General features: G+C 40.1%; 1 protein-coding gene and 1 long non-coding RNA gene across 4 annotated transcripts in view; one reads left to right on the top strand and one right to left on the bottom strand.

Annotated features, from left to right (window-relative positions):
* LOC119720243 overlaps positions 1 to 21,315 on the top strand; it is a 41,125-nt gene that overhangs the window by 1,821 nt on the left and 17,989 nt on the right. The window contains exons 2-3 of one of the 2 annotated variants that reach the window (XM_038189866.1): positions 1,644 to 1,951; positions 10,491 to 10,791. In XM_038189866.1, the coding sequence (XP_038045794.1) occupies positions 1,732 to 1,951; positions 10,491 to 10,791 (521 nt within the window). In that variant the 5' untranslated portion in view covers positions 1,644 to 1,731. Of the gene's footprint in view, positions 1 to 1,643; positions 1,952 to 5,927; positions 6,199 to 10,490; positions 10,792 to 21,315 lie in introns of those variants that run through there. The other variant, XM_038189875.1, reaches the window with a different exon arrangement.
* Positions 14,440 to 16,209, bottom strand: LOC119720257. Of its 2 annotated transcripts, none has more exons than XR_005270085.1 (3): positions 16,122 to 16,209; positions 15,917 to 16,090; positions 14,440 to 14,499 (listed from the first exon to the last, which is right to left on the bottom strand). It is a non-coding gene; the product is annotated as an uncharacterized LOC119720257 (long non-coding RNA). The 2 variants fall into 2 exon arrangements; XR_005270086.1 differs by having other exon boundaries at positions 15,917 to 16,059; positions 16,091 to 16,189.

Below are 21,315 nucleotides of genomic sequence, written 5' to 3'. Positions count from 1 at the left end.
CCCATATCTGGCCATCACTAAATTTTCCCTTCAGTGGCCTATCAAGTATCAGCCATCAGAATGTGATAATATTTCCTAAAAAGTCAAATTTAGCAGGGAAAATATTGAAGTATTTACAGAGAAAACACTGTGAAATTGATATGGGAATCTTTCCCCTAAAATTTTGGAAATCAATCTAGCAAACCATACATAACACATGTGTATGGCCTTTGTAATTGGTGTACATGAACCTTTAAATCAGACATGCAACTTTTCCTCGGATCAGCTGATTTCCTCTTTTTTTACTTCCATGTGTGCCATTGAAAATAGAAAAACACTGTACAAAGTCTGGGACAAATTTTAATTTCCTCTTTTTTTATAAATCTTAAAATTAATGTGGCCTGACGTTGCGAACTTAGCAAGTTCTTCTTCAGAGGCTAAAACAGAAATGACAGAGGTACATACATTAACATGGGGGTGTACACAAACATGCAGGGCTGAAAGAAGAAACACAAAAGGAGCAACGTCAGGCCACATTAATTTTAAGATTTATATATTTCAGGTCCATCCAGTCAGTAAGCAGTTTGCAGCAGTTTTACTTTTTTTCATGTTCCTCTTTTTTTGTGATTTCCCAGTTGCATGCCTGTTAAATTAAGTCTACAGTTTACTGCCAGGCGACTTTTGTCTATAAACAAACAACTACACTGTACAATCTCACCACAAAAAGGGTGTATTTCGTTTTTGTAATCTTATCCAAAAATCAACTGAGTAAACCTTGAAATTTGAACATTGAACACTTTACCCGGAAATTCTGTGCTTTGTTGTGGGATAATTTGCACGTACACTGATTTTTTTTTTAAGGGGTAGGTAACAAGTGCAGAAAGATTACCAATCTCTACTCAGAGGCTTGTGAAGGCTCATTTGTCATAGTTAAATCACCTAAAACTTGAAAATGGATTCTATCATTGGTCTAACCACATCGAACGATGACCTCTGTAATCCTCTTTAACCTCTGCAGGTCGAAATCAAGGTCTTGTTGATATTGTAGAACGAAAAATACATATTGTGATAAGATTGGGGTTTTTTTGTGGAAAATAATTTCAACATTTTAATCGCAAGGTACAAGGCTAACTGCATACGTACATGTAGTATTGGATTTTTGAATTAAAGTACACAAGGACAAGCATGTTGATTGTTTGTAAAAGCTTAAATGAAACATTTATGAACAAAGCTAAATTATAATTGATGCGTAATTTCTAACTTTATATTTTAGTAAAACTTAGTTCAAGTCTTACCTAACAGTAACATATTTACATTCTTATACTGTCATTTTTCAACTTTGCCTGTCAGCTGATAGTCAGGTCAGGTTTTGAAAACAAAACACGCCCCAATACGTGGCAAGAAAATAAGCATATTCAGGCATGCAACTTTTCCTCGGAGCCATTGATTTCCTTGTTTTTTTTTCCTTGTGATGAATGTCATTACAAATTGAAAAACACGGCACAAAGTCTTGTGAGGTTTGGAATTTCCTCATTTATTCTAAATTCCCAGTTGAATGCCTGCTTTTATATTACCCATCCATCAAGGTTACTGGTTGGAGATATCACATTATCGTAATGATTAGACAACATCCCTTAAGTTAGTATTTCCATACTTCCACACAGGAAACACCAGCTGTGTAGTCGGCTACAAAACACTCTAGCTGTAGCTGATCCTGTCTAACCAATCCGGGGACTGTCACGTGGCTGCAGTATGTCCTACCCCTGTATCCTGCAAGCCCAACCACCACACAAACCACACTACATCACACAGCAGCAGCATTCCCAGCAGCAGCAGCAGCAGCAGCAACCGATTCCTGGCAAACAGGAGGCTATTGAGATGCGTCCAACGGCAGGTTTCATACTCTTACCCCAGGATCCACCCATGCAGCCCAGCAGAGTGAACCACCAGATGGAGACAGCCATGTCAAATGGTAAGAAGGGTCCATAGATCCACGTAACTGGGTAGTGGGTACTTACAGTGCGATTTTCAATATTGGTCAACTAGTTCCTGTCAGAGACACAAGTGTGTACATGTACACGTAGGCTTAGGTGACTGCAGGTTGGGACCAAAGAGAATTGAATTCGTACCTTGAATTGGAATCATGACTCCCTTTTTTTTTTGAGGAATCAATCAATTCCCATTCAAGTGTAGTAAGAATTCCAGTTCCCACAAAGTAGATTCCACTCACTCCAAAACAAATGGTTTCCCATTTAGTGATTCAGCCCTACCAGTACATGCATGTGTATGTTTTAATTTTATTATATTATGAAGGATTTCTCACAGATTTTTGGATTATGATTAAACTGGGAGTTAATTTGGACTTTTTCCTTTAGGACAACATTGCAATTATCGATTAAAAACTACTGGAATCACCCAAGCTTACAAATGTATGGCACAATGTACCTTTAACAGAATGTGTTAGCATTATTAATGCACAAGCTGATTTACCCGATCATAGATCGGGAAGGGCGTATTTGTGTTGGGGTTGAAAATGTGGGGAGTTAAATGTAAATGGGGACTTAGTTGAGAAGACATGCAGTTATAGAAAAGCTATAACTCTAGGACTTGTGTAGGAAATAAATAATCAGATTTGAAATTGCAGAAAGCACTCACTCAGAATTCTTTGCTCGAGAGGAATTTAGAAGCAGAAGAGAGTGACATTTCGAAAGTGAAACTCATTACCCGGTTTATATTTCCGGGTAGTAGCAATTTTTATCACTGGTCAGCAATAGTCTGTTAATTATTGACTGACTACACTAGTATGCGAGTCGAAACTGATGAAGGAAATATTACCCTCAGGGTCTGTTATTAAACCGGTAACTGCTTCCTTGGCAGACTTGTTTAGTTTCCCTGTTGTGCGTTTTCCTCAAACAAGTACAGCCTGAAAGTGGAGTGTGTAAAACACTGTGTACTTCAAAAATGGGATTTATTAGGGCAGTTACTTGAATGACAGAGTTTGTGGTTCCGGTAGTTTGGGAGCATTATCTCCAACCCTCAATTCAGGAATGTTTGCGGGTTGCAAAATTCACTGGTTCCAGGCATAAACAGTTCATTTGTTTACATTTGTACTAGGGAAAGGAAGGGTACAGCTTACCAACGAAAGAAAAATAGTGAGATCTAGGCTTGTTTCTGGTTCCTCCATCAGATTCTAACTTAGAAAGGAGAGCTGGCAATATTAGTTCAGAAGTGAGACCATGCATTTGCTTTTGCTATAATCACTTATTTAGATACATGTATGTGAGGATTTGTGTGTACCCGACATGCCATCTTTCTTGAGATGGCTGTGAGTGACAGTTTCACTGCGAAGAGCTATGGTAGTGCATGTCCCCTAGCTGTATGGTACATGTAGGGCCCACAATAAACCATGTACATGTTTATTATTAAATGCGTTAATTTTAATAATCTAAAAGGGTCGTGTGGTGATATCGCTGTTAGATTCACCTGGCTCTTTGACTTGAGGGTTAAAGGGAATATACAACATTTGCAAACATCGAAAAATAAAACTACCAAGTTTTTGCGAAATACCTTAATAGGATGTTGGTAAATGACAGTCTAAAGCATCCTGTAAAATTATGGCACCTGGTATACTGTCATTTTCAAGAAAAGTGGTATTTTTGTATCAATTTCCAACGCTGATCGGCCGATCAGCGTTGGAAACAACTGGCTTTTTTTTCAAATACTGGCCCCAATTGACCATTGCACTTGTTTGCAATCGATTACAAACCTATGAACGGGTACGAGCCAGCTAGACTGGTTCCCTGACCTTACAATTCCCCAATGTATGTAAACTGCTCTGTTTCTTCTTATATGGAGTCAGGGAACCAGACTACAGGAAAATGATCGTTTTTCTTGGTTTTTATAGCATTTTCGAACCCAAAACCTCCAAAAAGTCAGTGTAACTATATTTGCTTTATATTTCCAACCCCCCAATTCCATCCATTTCTGAAAATTACAGCAAAAGCAAATGATGTATATTCCCTTTAAGGATACCCGGTACAATTGCACAATGTAGCAATTGCAACAGCAGTAGTGTTCCAATTACTCAGTCAAGTCTTACATGTAATCAATTGCCATAACTTTTCAGGCAATGGTGCAACAATGTACATGTAGCTGCCCAAATTTTGATTTTCATCATCTATTTCTGTAGGACATGCTTCCAGGACTTGATAATAATATGCATGTCTATGTGTGTACCAGTATGTGAGATTTTACTGTGCATGCTGTGCAGCAAGTTACCCAAGGATTTAACCCCTGTGCTTGGGGTTATGTTTAGAGACCCAGTTGGTGGCCCCTGTTGGGAGTGAAAGCTATCCACCTCTTGACCCTGGAACCTGCAGACTCAGCTTGCTACATGTTGAGCCATATATTTTCAGTGGTGCATGCACCATTTATGGTGACTCTGAATCCACCCTTGTAGCATGGAGCTATTTTGGACAGGTTTCCTACTTACATACATAATGCGCAACCTATGTAGTACAAATTTGTAAAATAGATCACCCCCTACTGTTGAAGTATGCAGGGATTTTAACTTTCACTTTGTGCTACATGAACATGTTACATTGTTGGGTTCAAACATTTCGTGAAGGGGTGGTTTGGAAGAGAGAAATGTATTTCCCACAAATTTTGTATTGAAATAGTAGTTCAGTTTTCAGGATCTATGTCAGTTATAAAACAAACATTAAGTGGCTTTAAATTGTGACATGGGAGGAATATTATAGCTCAGTAAAATCTGGACATTTCTTTTCAATCAGCGATTTTCCCTTGCGATGAGCCACTCAATTCGTAACCATCCCATGTCTTCCCTTTGAGCAAGTTTTTCTCATTATGTACCGGTTCATGTACATTCTACATCCTTTTCATTTTCAGGGAAAGTAAAACTTCCCAATAATGTATCTTTATTAACTTAAAATGTACCCCATGACTTGTGACTGCAGTTGAGTAAATTCTGATTACTGTGTTAAAGTAGTAGAAATGGTAAATAGTTTTACACTGAAAAGAAATGAACTCTAGCGTAGCATGATTATTTGAAACATGTGCGTGTGTTCATCACCTAGACCACTGGTGAATAATGCTGGCATGTAGTACACAATGAACAGGAACTTGTGGATCTGAGAAATCCACAGTTGAGTAGTTTCTGGTGAAAGCGACTCATGCAGCCACAACCCAAATGCAATGGTGTGATGGAATGTTATGGAAATTTTAACTCACAGTAGGCCATTCTCCAAAAATAATCTGTGCCACATGCAGCATTGCAACTCTTTATCAAAGGTCATGTGTGTACGGTACATTTACCCGTTTTCACCAATATAAATTACCGTAACATATGTACAATGTATGGGCGTGTACATTTGTACCTGTACGTACCGCTTTTGGACTTTTAGATTGCACCCATTTCAAGTGCTAAAGATTTCTATTTTGTTAAGTTGAACTTGAAACAAACATGGATGTACAAAATGTATGTGCATGTACAATTGTCTCAAAAACATGTGCAGTACAAACTGTGTATTAATTTTAATAGACAGTGTACATGTATTTAATTATTTAACAATGAAAAATACATTTTTTTTAATGTACTGGTACATGTATCAAGATCAAGTAAAAGATGTGGATAAGTTGGCATGATGTGGGAGGAAAGTATACATACCGGTACATTGTACTTCCTCTTTTTATAAAATGTGTATACTCTTTTGATGAAGTATGTAACAGATGTAGCTACCTAGAAAAAGTCTCCATTATGCATTGTGTGCATTCATCACCAAAGGGTGCTTTCCATAAACTTGCCCATTGTGTGTACTATTGCATGTGCCCCTTTTGTTGACCCTAAGGGTGTACCAGTGTATAGATCCTCTGAAGTTTTTTTTTTGCTTTGGCCATTTGTTATGCAAAATTGTGTCGCCCAAGGCCATTCGGTCAGTTATTTGTAGTGCACTGCAGCACTATTGAAAGAGTTGTAAATAACAGACTTTGCCCTCTTCTGTAAGAAGTTTTTCCGGACACTGACAACCGCAGAGTGCTCTGTGACACTGTGATGAGGAGGCCTGCGTGTGTGAGTAAACAAGCAGTTTCAACCAGTGGTAAAAAGGAGGCGGAAACGAAGTCATAAACATTTACATCTAAAAACGAATCATGGATAAATGAATAACGTGGAGTTGTGAACCATGGAACTAGAAATGGAAGGTAAATAAATATGTTCTTCAAGTACATGTAGAACTTGTTCTCAGTGGTCATGATGGTAATGTGCACAGTGGAACATTTTGCAAAAAAATCTTATTCATTTGGGCATTGCTTAGTTTTTCTACATTGTATTAATTTGTTCTGACAAGGATCATAATGTAGTACCCTTCCAAGCCGATGTACATGTACTCAACTCAGTAACTTTGAAAATCCTATAATTACTGTAAGATGATACTTTGTGCATGTGTAAAAGTTTTAATTTGACCCTAACCATCCTTAACCCTTCAAAACCCAACTGTACATTTCGTTTGAATTTGTTGGAGTGAGTACTGCGCTAGTAAACTGATTATGGTACGTTTTAGGCATACAGTTCCGGTACTTGTCACCTTAATCAGAGTCCAACAGTTTGGGTGTTGAGTTTACCATGGTGTTGGATTTTACAAGAGGAGTGAGGAAGGTTCCTACATGTACGATGTATTAAATCACTCACGGGGGTTATAATTAGGGCTGAGCAATTTAATGTTACCATATTATTTATAGTTAAATAACTTAAGAAACCACATACATGTACCGGTATACACAATACACATGAATAATTTATAGAAAATCTTCTGACTCATCATCTGATGTATGGATAACACCATGGCAATTGATACTTAAGTTAAACACATGATGAAACAAAATAACTCAAGGAATGTGAATCACTCAAGTCATCTGTATAATGTGTTAAGATGTCTGCCTCTGCCATTCCTTTGGAAACGATGCAAAGATAGAATGCATACATGTACATGTACAGATGTAGTATGCTGGATCCAGGATGACTTCATACTTAAGTATGTACCAGGCATGAGTTTAATAATGATGTGACACATCATGTCTAGCAAGTAGCATGTAAATGTTCTGTACGTAATACAATATGGATGCAAACTTGCAGTATTCACTTTTCTTTGGAGTCGTGAACTTGGCCTCAATTTCTGAGACTTCCATTAAATTGTCCAGTACACATTTGCAACATCCTTACAGTATCCCTTTAGCATTTAATAGGGCCTTATACATTGTGCAGACAGTACACGTGGTGAAATATTCTAGGTGATAATTTAGAATTGAATAATTGAACAATCTGTCAGGATATGTAATTGGTAATGCATGTACTTGTGCATGTGTACATGTACAACTCATTTCAATGAATTATGTATTCAATTAGCCAAAATGATCTAATGACATTACATGCAAATATGAAAGCATGTGTCCAAGTATCGGGCATCACATCAAATTCACCTGCCCCCGGAGTTAAAAAGTAATTAAGATGCCATTGAGATTCCCTTCTGATCGACATGATAGTTTTTCGTTGGTTGTATTGAGCAAATTGTCCAAGTCTTACAGCCCATTAATCCTGCAGCGATAAAAATCAAGTCTCCTCATGCCTAATTATTCCCCATTCATTGCTGTATACACACCGGACCTGGCCATCCGGGCACACTTACAGAGGCTGCGCTCTAAAGACACATGCAAGTGCATTTACATGTACAATGTACGTGCATACCGGTACTCGGGAAGATTGTAGTAAGAATATGAAAATGAGCCGTCTCGCCCGCCGTCAATGCATAATGCTTGGGTGACTAAATCTCAATGCACACAGTCAGGATGAGTCAGCCAATCACAGAGTTGGGATGGGGGGGGGGGGGGGCTCTTTCTTTTTTCCCGCTGTCTCTACTCTCTGCAATTGTAAACAACCGAGCTGCGAGGGCGACGGCATCACGCCACCGCGTGTTGGCCAACCCACGTGCGTGTGTGCACGTCACTCATGAAAAGGATCCAGGGAAGAAGGGAAAATGTCATCGCTGTCTGTAGAAACCATTGCACACTGAGCCCACTGAACCTAATCCTACTGATATTCTGTCTACATGCTGACTCAGGAATCGGTCAACTTTAACATTTAAAATGCCATATTCAGGAATCTTTTTAACACTTGAAATAAGAATTCCATAGCCAAGCAATATGAATGTATTTTAACCATGTACATGTATTTGTTTACACTTTTTTTCAAAACAAATGTTAATTTATTCTCGTACTACTGGTACATGTACACTTTGCCAATGATTAAAGGGAATATACAACATTTGCTTTTGCTGTAATTTTCGGAAATGGATGCATGGGGGGGGGGGGGGTTCAGTATTTTATAGCAGATATTGTTACACTAACTTGTTTGAAGTTTTGTGTTCGTAGATGCTGGAAAAACCAAGAAAAACAATCATGTTCCTGTAGTCTTGTTCCCTGACCCCACTTAAGATGAACTGGAGCAATTTAAAAACGTCGGGGAATTGTAAGGTCAGGGAACCAGTCTAGCTGCCCTGTACCCGTTCATAGTGTGTGTAATCGATTGCAAATAAAATACAGGCTTACTAATTAGTATGGTAATTTGGAGCAGTAGGTCCTATTTGAAAAGAAAAGCCGTTTTTTTTTTCAACACTGGTCGGCCGACGAGAGTTGGCAATTGATACAGAAATACCACTTTTCTTGAAAATGGTGGCACACCAGGTGCCAAGATTATCATGATGCTTTCATTCACTAACAGTCCAGAACGGTATTTCATAATGTTTGATAGTCTTGTTTTTTTAATGTTTGCAAATGTTGATATCCCGTTCAAACAAGTTTTCATTTGCAAGTGATGACACACCACTGAAAAGTTGTCTGCATCACTTGAATGCATCATCAGAGGTGTGTCATCAGCCCATGTCTCTAGCTGCATCCTGAGGCAGCCATCTCAGTCTACTCGTTACTAATCCCTCTCCTAATGAAGGCCTCCTCAGCCTGATGCTTATCATTGCATTGTTAACATCAGAAGAGAGCAGAGTCGATGGGGGAACCATTTTAATGTCAACATTTTGAATTTATTGTTACAATGTAGCACCAGTTATTGTTAGTGGTAGTTTCATTTGCAAAAAAAAAAATTAAAATAAAATGCAATTTTGTGATGTTAAGTGTTGCATTGTGTATGAAGTGTTTTGGTTGACATGCACAACGTGTCAAGGTGTCATTCATTAATGTATGATACATATCTCTGATGCGACTTGCCCCCCAAAATAGAAAAACTAGTAAAAACAGCAAAAATCTTCATCTTTGTATAACACAGACAATTCGACATGCATAGACAGTGTCAATATTATCCACAAACTGAATATAACATGCTACTGATTTTTTGGTGACCTAATATGGGTACAAAAAGTACTCCACAGTTGATTCATGGTAGATGAAAACATTTGATTCATATCAGAAACCAGAGCTTTCACCACAAAACCACAAAAGGGCACTACTTTTAGACCCGAAACCATCCATCGGCATTCAGGATGACAATAGACCCACTGGGCTGTCACATACCGGGTACCAATTTTTTTCTTTTGTGACAGAAAAGTTTTGGCATCCATTATACTCAAAACACCAATCTGAGATTGTTTTGTGTGGGTGTTTTTTTTTTTTTTTTTAAAGTTTAACTAGTGATTCAAATTCAATTATAGACCTACTATTCATATCACGTACAGGCTAAGAATATAATATTTCCTGAATAGGTTGCATTCTGCACCAAGTGTGGGATTTTTTTTTTAAGTGACTGCTGAAAGTGTACTTTGTTATAAAATTCAATGAGCATACACATGGACATACATGTACATGTACATGACTTGTACACTGTGAAATTTCACGCAATATGGAATCTTGATCTTATTAACTTGGTTCATAAAGTATGTGTACATGTATATGTAAAATTCAAGCAAGTATGCCGGTACATGTAACTGTACCAGGCGTGTGTCCTGACTCCTTCGCAGTTTTTCTTTCACTAAAGTCTCCAAATCATTTCATTGAGTTACTTTGGGGAATGCCTAAGGAATGCTAAGGTTATCTTCCGATAGGGAAATTGTCTTTCGTTACCCTCCAAATATCTCCATTTATGTAGAGTCATTGTTGCTCCATGGTTGCTCAGGACTTTCATTCATTGCACCCCACGTTGAGGATGGCAGCTAAAAAACAGTAAAACTCTAAGAGCAAGGGTTACAGAAGAAGTCACATACATGTACAGTAAGCATGATCAGGGCTTTAGTCAGCATTGGAAAATGGGGTGTCCAAAGGTAAAACAGTGTCCAAGTTGCTCACGTTTTTATGCCCCAAAAAGGGGGTGGTTACTATAGCCTACCAGGTGCCTACATGCAAAACCTGACCCTTCATATAAAACCTTGGCGCAGGTTGAAAACAATATATATCAACAGTTTAAAGAGACACTCCCTCTCTTCTCTCATCTGTAGGTATGGCCATGCGCCCGGCCCCAGACTACAACAACCCACCCACCTATGCCCTGGAGGATAGCAACCGTAGGTCCCAGCTTCCTTATTCACACCACAACCACAACTACGAGGAGCTACCCTTCCCACCCCAGCCCACAGAGTCCAGCACGGATGACGTGGTGCTGATGGAGGGGAAGGAGAGCTTCCAACGGCAGGGCTCACACACCGAGGTGGACCAGTACTTCAACCCGCCGCCTCTGCCGGTTCACTCCATCTCCAGCACGCCGCTGACTATCACTGAACCTGCTGAGAAGAAACCAAGGTAATCACATCTACATGTATAGCAACTTTTAATATTCGAGTTGAGCTTGTGCGTAACGTGGTTTGCTGAGTATGGGCCTTTTCATACTACCATCTCACGTACCCATGCTGAAATCATCACGGGTCCACCGTAAGCAGAACCGGGTACCATCAAACATGGTAGACAAGACAGAGTTGTATGACTCGCGACTCGGACTCGGACTCAAGTTCGACTCGAGTCCCATTTTCTGTGACTCAGAGTCGAGGCACGATGACAAATGACTCAGACTCGGACCTGCGGACTTGGACCTGTGGACTTGGACCTGTGGACTCGGACTCGACCTGCGTAACTCGGGAATCGATCAAAATTACCACAAATCACTTTCTTTTTCAACGGTATAATTACAAATTATTTTGAAGGCGATCCTTTCCTGAGCAAGCGACACAGTCAATGCGGTACAGAAGAAACGCATCTAAGTACTGTAGGGGCCTACATGTACATGAACAGCATGTGCGGCTGGATTTTTTTCAGATACGGGTACATTGATAATTTGGGAAATGAGTGTATCGAAACATGTATTCCAGCATGCACACTTGACACTACGTAAATGCAGCTTGTTAGTGTTTGGCATTTAGATTATCCTTTCCAGAAATAAGTCACACATTGATGTGCACTCTTGCCAATGAACTACTAAACTTGCTTTTGGAGTCTCTATTGATTAATAATTGATTAGCATTGAACACGTAGTTGCTCATTAACCCTAACAGCCCATAACCAATCAAACTCCAACAGTAGGTTAGTGTTTAAATCTGTTGGGATAGGTACAGTACCCCTAAACAGATGGTCTTTTACACTGGGGTTGGCATACCTCCAGAAACTAAGTCCAACAGTGTGTGTGTACAATTTCCCATGTGGGTGTTGGAATTTGCCTGAATGGGTATGGCTCCTAGTAAATTAGGCTGGGGTTAATGAATTTATAAAGCCATACAGTGCTGGGGCGGTTTAGGGAATAACAGACAGGGTGCTTGAGGATTGATGGTACAAGAACCTCGGTTTAGTACATGTACGTACGTACATGTAGGGTTGGAGGCAATGTTGCAGTTAAGGGTTCTGTCACCAAAAAAAAGAACAGTTTGGGAGACTTGAAAGTTTGCTGGGAGGAAAATCAGCAAGTTAAAGATCTCATTGTATGTGTACATGTATTGTTCATCATGAAGTTTGTTGGTAAATTCACCTCCTAAGAATTTAAATAACAGTCACTTGCAATTACATGTATGTATACATGCAAGAAAATCTGCTTTGCACATCGCGTTAAGTCTGATATAATTATAAAATGTAATGACGCATCTAAAAACTGTACTTGAAAACTAACACAGTATACAGTGTATGTACATGTAATGCCAGGTGCATCCCAGGTCTCCTTCATTTTTGTAAAACCCATGGCTTGTATACAAATCCCAGACACAAACAGTGCAATGCAATCTGTTCAGAAAGAACCATTCTTAGTATCCTGGGGGGTAGTTGTAAAGAAAAGACCCATACCGGTACTTGGGTTTTCCCATTTGAAGTAAATGCAAGGTGTTCGCAGAGACAATCTCTCACTACAGAAAGTGGATTTCAGCCTATGTGTGCATTTTGCAGTTCCGGACATGGACCCCCGTTGCTGTTTTCTTGTAATGTGTACATGTAACCTTTACATTCCCCCCCCCCCCCCAATTTATTCTAACAATCTTCTTGGACCAAAAAACTCAAGTGAACTTCATCAAAGTGCTCAAGGGGTCACTAACAAGAACCTAGAGGGCAAGGGAAACTGCCAAGCTTTGTATGTTAATTGCCCTGGCTGTCTTCCAGAACTGGGACAGTGAGGAAGTGGTGGCATAATGTGAAGGATGTAATACACTAGCGGGATGCCGCGCTTCGCGCGGCACCCGCTAGATGGGTGGAGTTGACTGTTTCGTAATAATTACTGTATACAGTGAAATCTCGATAATAACCCCAATAACTCCAAACAACTGTTAAGTCAAATAAAGAATCAGACGCTCTGCTGCACGCGAGCCTATTTGGGCTCGCCATCAGTCTCACCTAAGTTGTATTTGCGTTTAGCAACGTGCGCGCACATAACATTTCCTGTGGAGATTGTGCGAGGGTCCAGGACATATTGTCAATATAGGGGAGGGGCTAGTTAGGGTGAAAGGTGCTAGTCGGAACGCCCAATTTCCGTACAACCCGTCAACCATGTCACAAATATTTCCGGGGATGGGGAGAAATATTTCCAGGGACGGGGAGAAATGGTTTTTGTTATAGAGGGGAGATGGTGATATTGAAATCGCTGATATTGTGGAGGTTTATGTTTGTGCTGGGATTCATACCGTTTAAATGTTGTTTTAAATTGCGCACCGATTAGGAAGGTCTTGCTGTCAACAGTTGAATGAAATTAAGTATTTATTGCCGACCGATTGTCTCATGCAATGTCTCATTACATGTATATAAAGCTCATAACTAATGTTGTGCTGGAATATTGTCCAGTCAAATTGAACATTGATTTTTCAAGGTGCCAAACCATAAAGGACGTATACACCAACTGTACAATTAGGTAGTTTAGATGAAACGCGGTTTGATCTTGACCTTTACAACGTCGTATTCATAGTTCTCACTACAGAGGAGAGGAGTGGGAAGCCAGTGGGGATGGGGGTTGGATATTGTGTGGCCTATTTACATGGGCGTCGCCAGGATTTGTTTTCTAGAGGGGGCAAAACATATTTTTGCCAAAAAAATGCCTGTTTTTCTCAACACATTCTTTATTTATCAGTTTTAGAGAAGGGCAGGGACATTTAGCCCCCAACTCATTAAATTTAAAATTGAACTCATTTTTTTCCCTTCTTTTTTCTTTTTTTTTTGCTTTCGGGGGGGGGGGGGGGGCAAGTGCCCCCCTTGCCCCCCCCCCCCCTTGCGACGCCCATGCCTACTTATGTTACACCTGTGAATGGTCACTTATATTTCCGGGGAAGTGGGCAACAATTTATATTCGTTATGGTGAAGGGGGTGTTTTTTATGTATTAAGTAGTAGTTAATGTCATTATAACAGTTCGTGTTTTTATTATGGTGATGGGGTTGTAGAGCAAAGTATTGTAACACGTTTATTTGCAGAAGAGAGTAAAACTATAAGAAAGGACATATTAGAGCACTTCATAATTATGTCAAGCACCACATGTTAAATGTATTTATTACAAAACTGTGAAAATGAAATCAGGTACAATGCACACACACATTTTTTAGTAATAATGTATTTGCATTCAATACAGGGTAGTACTTTGACAAAACTCAGGGGATATAATTGTAGCAAATTTTCGGAGCGATTTTCGTTAGGGACGTCGGTCCAGGCTTGTTTAGCATAGGCAAAAACATTCCATGAAAGACTTTCAAGCGAGACGGGTAATCATTCCATAATTATTCTTGGATACAACTAAGCCAAGGATATAACTTTAAAAAAGGATGGACATAAAACAGCAGAAAAGAGTGATTATTTTTGCACTATTTCATTTTCATGACTTCTAAATAATAAAATTATGGCTAGAAGAAAAATGTGTTTTGAATGGGTAAAGAGAAAAAGCACGTCACGTCTTCGTCTTGAGTCGAGATTCTTGCTTTGGGAACTGGTTGAAGCATGCACTGGAGCATGCTTGGAGCATGGTTGGAGCTGGTCATGTGATGTGGGTGTCATCGGGAGTCCTGTGTAAAGGAGTAACAAAGAAAACTTGTAAAAAAATACATCGGCTAACAATAGCTACAAATAAATTGTTCCTGCGCGGTTTGTGCCTTACGATTCTGCGCGCCGTGCGTGCTCACGGGTGTCGGACGCTTCGCCCCATTTCCACGTCGCCCCATGTCACTTCGCCCCTAACCACTTCGCCTCATCCCCACTTCGCCCCATCCCCACATCGCCCCATCTCCGCTTCGCCCCATCCCCACTTCGCCCCATCCCCGCTTCGCCCCATCCCCACTTCGCCCCATCCCCACTTCGCCCCATGTAGTATAAAAAAGGGAAGGCTAGGGGTGCAGACCAAATAAACTGCCAAAGACCCCAGATAATAAATGCTCCCAATTCTAGAAACTCAGGAAAAATACAAACTCTCTGATGAGGTGCTCGAGACACAGATGAGAGAAATGATGGCTTAAATAAAATCATCAGCCGCTGGATTCAAAAGAATCCCGTAGGTATGGGTCAGCTCAGTGAGTTCAAAGGAACTCACTGCCTTGAGGAAAATGTTCCGTCAAAATTTGTCTGATATGTGAGACTTACAACTTCATTGATGAGATTGGTTCCTCCAAGAGTGAAATTAGGATGTCAAAGGTATTGTCGTTCTCAGATAAGTGGGAGACGGGTTGGTATAGCCGGGTTGGGAACAAAGTTGGATCTTTTACTTCAAGCTTTTTTCTCAGTAGGGGAGAGCCTAGCTTGAGAGGTTGGTTATGAATTGTTCATTTGGTGATGGGCTAATTCTTTCCGTTGGTTAGCAATTAGTGAATCTATTGAAATAGTTTTTTTTTAAGCCAAAAAAATAGATGAGATTTTTTTTTTACATGTAACGGCTGGGGCGAAGTGGGGATGGGGCGAAGTGGGGATGGGGCGAAGTGGGGATGGGGCGAAGTGGGGATGGGGCGAAGTGGGGATGGGGCGAAGTGGGGATGGGGCGAAGTGGGGATGGGGCGATGTGGGGATGGGGCGAAGTGGGGATGGGGCGAAGTGGTTAGGGGCGTCGCGCAGAAATCGCCATCTTTATTTTCGGGTTGCGTGTTTTCGCTGTGCTGTCATCGTAATTTCCCCCCCCCCCCCCAAATTTCTCTAAAAAAAAAATCAAAACCCGGCCCTCTATCTACATACCTGTTTATTGAGAATGTCTCCAACTATTTTGGTCGGGCTTTTTTAAAGTGGATTTTGTTCCCTATAGGAACCGGGCCCTTCTAGTAAATACTACACGATCGCCATGTCCGAGGCCCACGCGATTGGGTCACACTTTTCACAAACAACAATTGTCATTGCCAGCAGTGGTGTTCGAAAGAATACTTATAATCCTTTGCCAGAGGTGTTCGAAAGAATTACTACTAACTATAATCTATAATGTGTCATAGCACAAACCGGACTTACCATTGAAAGAGAAAATTGTAGCATAATCAATGCATCAAACGACCATCAAACGAAGCTAGTAGTGCTGAGAAAATGTGGGGCAAGCATGCCTTCAGCTTTGCATGTTGCATGGAATACCGTTGCATGCGCTGCAGCGCATGCTCCTCTATACGAACGTATACGTATACGTGGCACCTCTATACGAACGTATACGTATACGTGGCACGACAGGTGTAGCGTGAATATCCGACTCCATGAAATGTGGACTCATTGGTAGTCCTGCGCACGCGTGAGTACGATACTGTGCTATTTTAGGATCATTTTGGGAGAGTGACCTGTCACGTACGTGCGAGGGATCAACCAATAATAGGGAAATAGGGGTCCGATTTTCATAGGAGTCGAATTTTCACGTGACACCGGTTCGTACGCAAGATGGCGGCCGGCTCAATGGGGAAAGGAATTCTGGGAAATATGGGGCGAAAATAGCCGGGCCCCGTTCCGCATCCCCCGCAGCCAACAGGCGCGATGGGGACGGGAGACCGGTCGGAGACCGGTCGGGAAAATGGCAGCGCCCCCGAATCATTTTCGCGATTGTAGTATAGAAGACAGGAGACTTCCCCTCAAGTTACTGCATTACACATAACAGTTGTTGCTCATTGTTTTCAAGTCACTGTATTTAAATGTTTTCTTCATAACCACGAGGTGATCTTTAATCAAAGGTGATCTTAATCTGTTCCTTGAGATTTTAACAAGAAATAATGCCTACAGATGTATGACTTGGAAATATTTGTTTCAAGTCTTGCATGGATGTTTGCCTAACTTTTGCAACTAAGTAACTGAAAAAACATATGGAATGTCTGAATGCTTCACAATAGCAGAAACTGGTGTAACCTAGCTACCGGTAGAGGTGTGCAGACACGTACCAGTACCTGGGCCTTTGTGTTTGCAAATCGTCCCCCCCCCCCCCCTCTACTTTATGAGAGTTAACCAATCAGCTAGAACAATTTTTGCCGCGTCGATCGGGCTCATCAATTTCAAAGCTGGCAGCTTTCCAAAACCAAGTCTTTGGCATAGAATATACAAAGAAACTCTACCTACAGGTAGTTTACTACCCTCTCCCTCTCCCCCCCCCCCCAAAAAAAAAACCATACCGGTAGCACCCACATGGAAAATTCTGGCATACATGTATAGCATTTCCGCATTGTCTGATTATAAAGTTTCTTTGTTCCTTGCCTTTCTTACTTTAACATTATCCCCCGGAGCAATCTTGCATAGACTCCATTCCTCATGCCAGATTGACTGTTGTCAAGGGTTTGGGGAAATTCGGGGAACATAAATTGAACAATACAGTAACTACGGTACCGAACCCGGTATGCACACAAAACATTTCTTTACATCAGACTTTATCCCTTAATGTGCTAGAATGTTTGTGCTCCTGATTTGTGTCAACACTCTGCAAGGTCATTTTGGAGTGAAATTCAAAACGTTTGGGGGAAAATTCTTAATGTTTCTGGAAAAGTTTAGTACCGGTACTTTCCTGTTCACGTAGGAGTGAATGGGGTTTCCCATGAGTGGACTAATCTTCAAACTTTTGTTGCCTCAGTACATTGGGTCTACACAATTATGCCAGGAGTATTGTACATGAACATGTACATGTACATGTAGTATGGTGTACCGGTACCATTGAAATATGGTACCATTGAAGTACGGTACCATTGAAGTACAATATGGTGCCCTAAAGCACTTGAGTACAAATGTACAAAGTTAAGAAAATTGGCAGGTTGCCAGACATGAACTGTCAACATTTTGACAGTTGTTGATAGTGTTTTCATTTTTTTTGGAGGAGTTTGACCATATACATGTAACCAGCACATTCGAGAAAATGTTTACTGTTGTATAATTCTGGGATTTGTGGAAACTGTGAGTAATATTGCAAAAACTTTCATTACAAGTACGGTACTTGAACTTGTGGAGTACAATACCCGGTACAACATGGCCCAAGATACCGATACATTGTACATGTAGCAATCCAGGGCAGCTTGTTAATACTTTGAAGTACATACATTTGTGTACATCAGTAACTTTGTCATGCATAGAGTTCAACTACCATAAAGTTGGCCCAAAGTTGGCCTTGACGAACTGATATCTATCAAATAATTGGTCACTGTGGAGATTTGACAGGTCAAGTCATGCCACCAGTGTTGGGAGTTATATTGTAAGAACTTCTAAATATTTCCCCTTGGTCTCTTGAGAATGCTCCAATGTTTGTCTATATAAGGCAACCGTTGTAATGTCATGGTCTAGTGATTAGACTTTAATATATGTGCACACGTTATTTTTCATGCACCTTACACCTTACAGAATACAAGTACGGTAGGCTGGACATGGCTATTACTAATCACTTTCATCACATGACCCATATCTGATGCAGGATGCTGATATGTATACCATATGTACAGAATGTACAACATTCCAAAGATTATCTTTAGAAAGTGAAAGCAAACTATTAACTTTCAACACATCCTGGAAATCCCAGAAAAGTTTGGAATTGTCTGAGCCACCTGCGAAGGTCCTTGGGATTTGAATATAATTGCCCTGGAAAGTCCCCAAAGAGCTAGGACCCAATTCTGCATCTGTTGCATTGCCTACATTGTGTGCAGGGTCCATTTTGTTCAAAGCAGGGGGGGGGGGACACATTCATATTTGAGAACGATTAAAATAATGTACCATACATGTACAGGTACTCTGCAGAGTCCAGTAGGTCATTTTGACTGCACAAACATAGTAAATCGTGACGTAATAAACAGGACTCGTTTATACTACGCTGCATCGAGAGTCCTGTTTATTATCGGGAGTCCTGTTTATTATGTTTTGTTTGCTGCCCCCAACGACGCCTTATACACAAATTGCACATTTGGGTCGAAACAGGACCTGAAAAACAGCTCTCATTTCATGACAGACACAGTAGTCGTTTTTATTTCATCACACCTTAGGCTACCATACATATACCTGAAAAATGACGGAAATGTCTTCGAGCATTCCACAACCTCTTTAATAAAGAAAAAATGTTGTATACAGGTCTCTACAGGTATGTTTGCCAGTGCCACCCCTCCTTTAAAAAAGTGGCCCCATGTATGTTAATTTTGGCCAAAAAAACAAAATACTTCTGCTTCCGCGATTACATGGCATTAAAAAATAGGGTAGGTACTGGTACATGTAGGTAGGGAAATTATTTTTGGCAATTGTTTTATGTTCAATCATTTGGAGGTGTCTGCGTGTAGTCAAGAGTAAAAGGTAGTAATTGATGATTTGGGGGTTGTTTCCTCACCTTTCCCCCCAAAAAATTAGGGTAGGGGCTGTCAAAATAGGGTAAGTAGTAAAAGTACATGTAGGGTAACCTGAAGCAGAACTATTTTTTTTTTGGCCTAAGCTAAATACCGTACATGTACGGTACATGTACATGTACCGTACATTTCTTTTCCTTCTGTGAAAAATACACACATATTTTGGGTTATGGATGTGATTTTTGGGGTAGGAGTTTTTGTTTTGTTTGTAGATTATTTTTTTTACAAACATACACTGACTGATTGGATAGCATTTCCATCGTCACATGGGTGGGGCCCTACGGTCAATGCATGGTTGATTGCTGTGTACACACTGCATACCATACCCCGATCTTGTAACACAGGCCACGAGAAACATGTTGAATTCAGGTTGGGGCGGTTAATTTTGAAGAAATAAAATGATGATTTTATTTTATTTTATTTTTCAGTTTCTCACCCTGCTATCAAGTGAAGTTATAAAATGTGATAATTATTATTTATTATTTAATGTTGAAAGTTCCCTTTTAATAGTGGAATCTTTCAGTTGCCGAGGGTTCTCTTTGCAGTCAACATGCAATAATGTCCTGAACATCTGATATTTCAAGGCCCATAACTTGGCCGTGCAGAGTCAGCTGATCATGTGTACGTGAACAAACACAGGATGTCAAATATCAAATGCACTTCAGTCTTTAGACTTGGAAATCTTTTCAAAAGGTGGCGTGATCTGATGATCATGCAGTCCATAGGGAATTGCTTTGTTTAATCAATATTTATGGGGAAAACAGTTGTACAATGCACCGCATAATGTGTACATGTAAATCGGCCGTTCTACAGGACTTGGCATTATGAAGGTGTTCACAGTTGTTGAAAAGCAACCATTTCCAGATGTGAACAGAACATACTGGTACCAGTATTCTTGAAATATTGGTTTCAGTTATATAATAAATAAGAGAATACCCGGTAGTTTACATGCATGAGAGACACCAGGAATATGCACTACCGGTACAATGTACAAGTAAGCGATACATGAAAGTTTGCAAACCTTGTCATGCATTTCAATGACAGCACAATTATTCTACTTTAATTATTGGTACAGTACATAAAAGGTGAATGCATTAAAACTAACTTATGTAAAGTTTCACAACTATACATGTACCTCATTACATATTCATGAGCGAGAGCCATATTCTCACTTGGCCATTCACTATCTCTACTACTGACTAGTCTGGGTAATGGAAGTTGACAACATAGTTCTCTTGGCTTCACCTTGGGAACTTCCAGTACATGTACTGAACATGTCGTTTGTCAACTTCCAATACCTCGGGGAGCTAATATACCTGTAATAGACTGTTGGCCCTCAACCATGTCATATAGTTTTAATCGGACATGTAATTGGTAGTGATGTACATTGTACATTCAAACTATTGAATTACATGTACTCTTTTAAAGGGAATGTACAACATTTGCTTTTGCTGCAATTTCAGAAATAAATGGATTTGAAGGATTAGTATGTTATAGAAAATATTGTTAAACTGATTTTTTTCACTTTTTGGGCTTGTAGATGCTGGAAAAACCAAGAAAACCAACCATGTTCTTGTAGTCTGGTTCCCTGACCCCACTTAAGATGAAACAGAGCAATTAATACACCATGATTAGGGAATTGCAAAGTCATAGAATCAGTCTAGCACTGGCTTGTACCCCTTCACAGGTGTGTAATCAATTGCAAAGGAAAGTGAGAATAACTAAATATAAAAAATTAGGAATACATGTACATGTAGTTTTTGAAAAAAGCCAGTTTTCTCCAATGCTGGTCGGCCGACCAGCGTTGAAAATGTCAGCACACCAGGAGCCACGATGTTAAAGGATGCTTTAGACTGTCAGTCCCTAACAATCCAGTAAGGTATTTCGTGATAATTTGATCATTTCGTTTGTTGATGTTTGCAAATGTTGTATCTTCCCTTTAAGAGGGATGTACATATTTAACTAAGACAAAGTCATAGTCATACATGTACAAAGTAGACCCATAGACATGCATCGTACAATGTAGATGTACTGGTATTATCTAGCATCAAAATTATTAATGTTGTCCCAATTATA

This window comes from Patiria miniata, unplaced genomic scaffold, assembly GCF_015706575.1.
Source record: "Patiria miniata isolate m_02_andy unplaced genomic scaffold, ASM1570657v1 HiC_scaffold_13, whole genome shotgun sequence".
Lineage (NCBI taxonomy): Eukaryota > Metazoa > Echinodermata > Asteroidea > Valvatida > Asterinidae > Patiria > Patiria miniata.
Note: the sequence above shows the minus strand (reverse complement) of the source record. Positions and strands in the feature narration are given on the sequence as shown.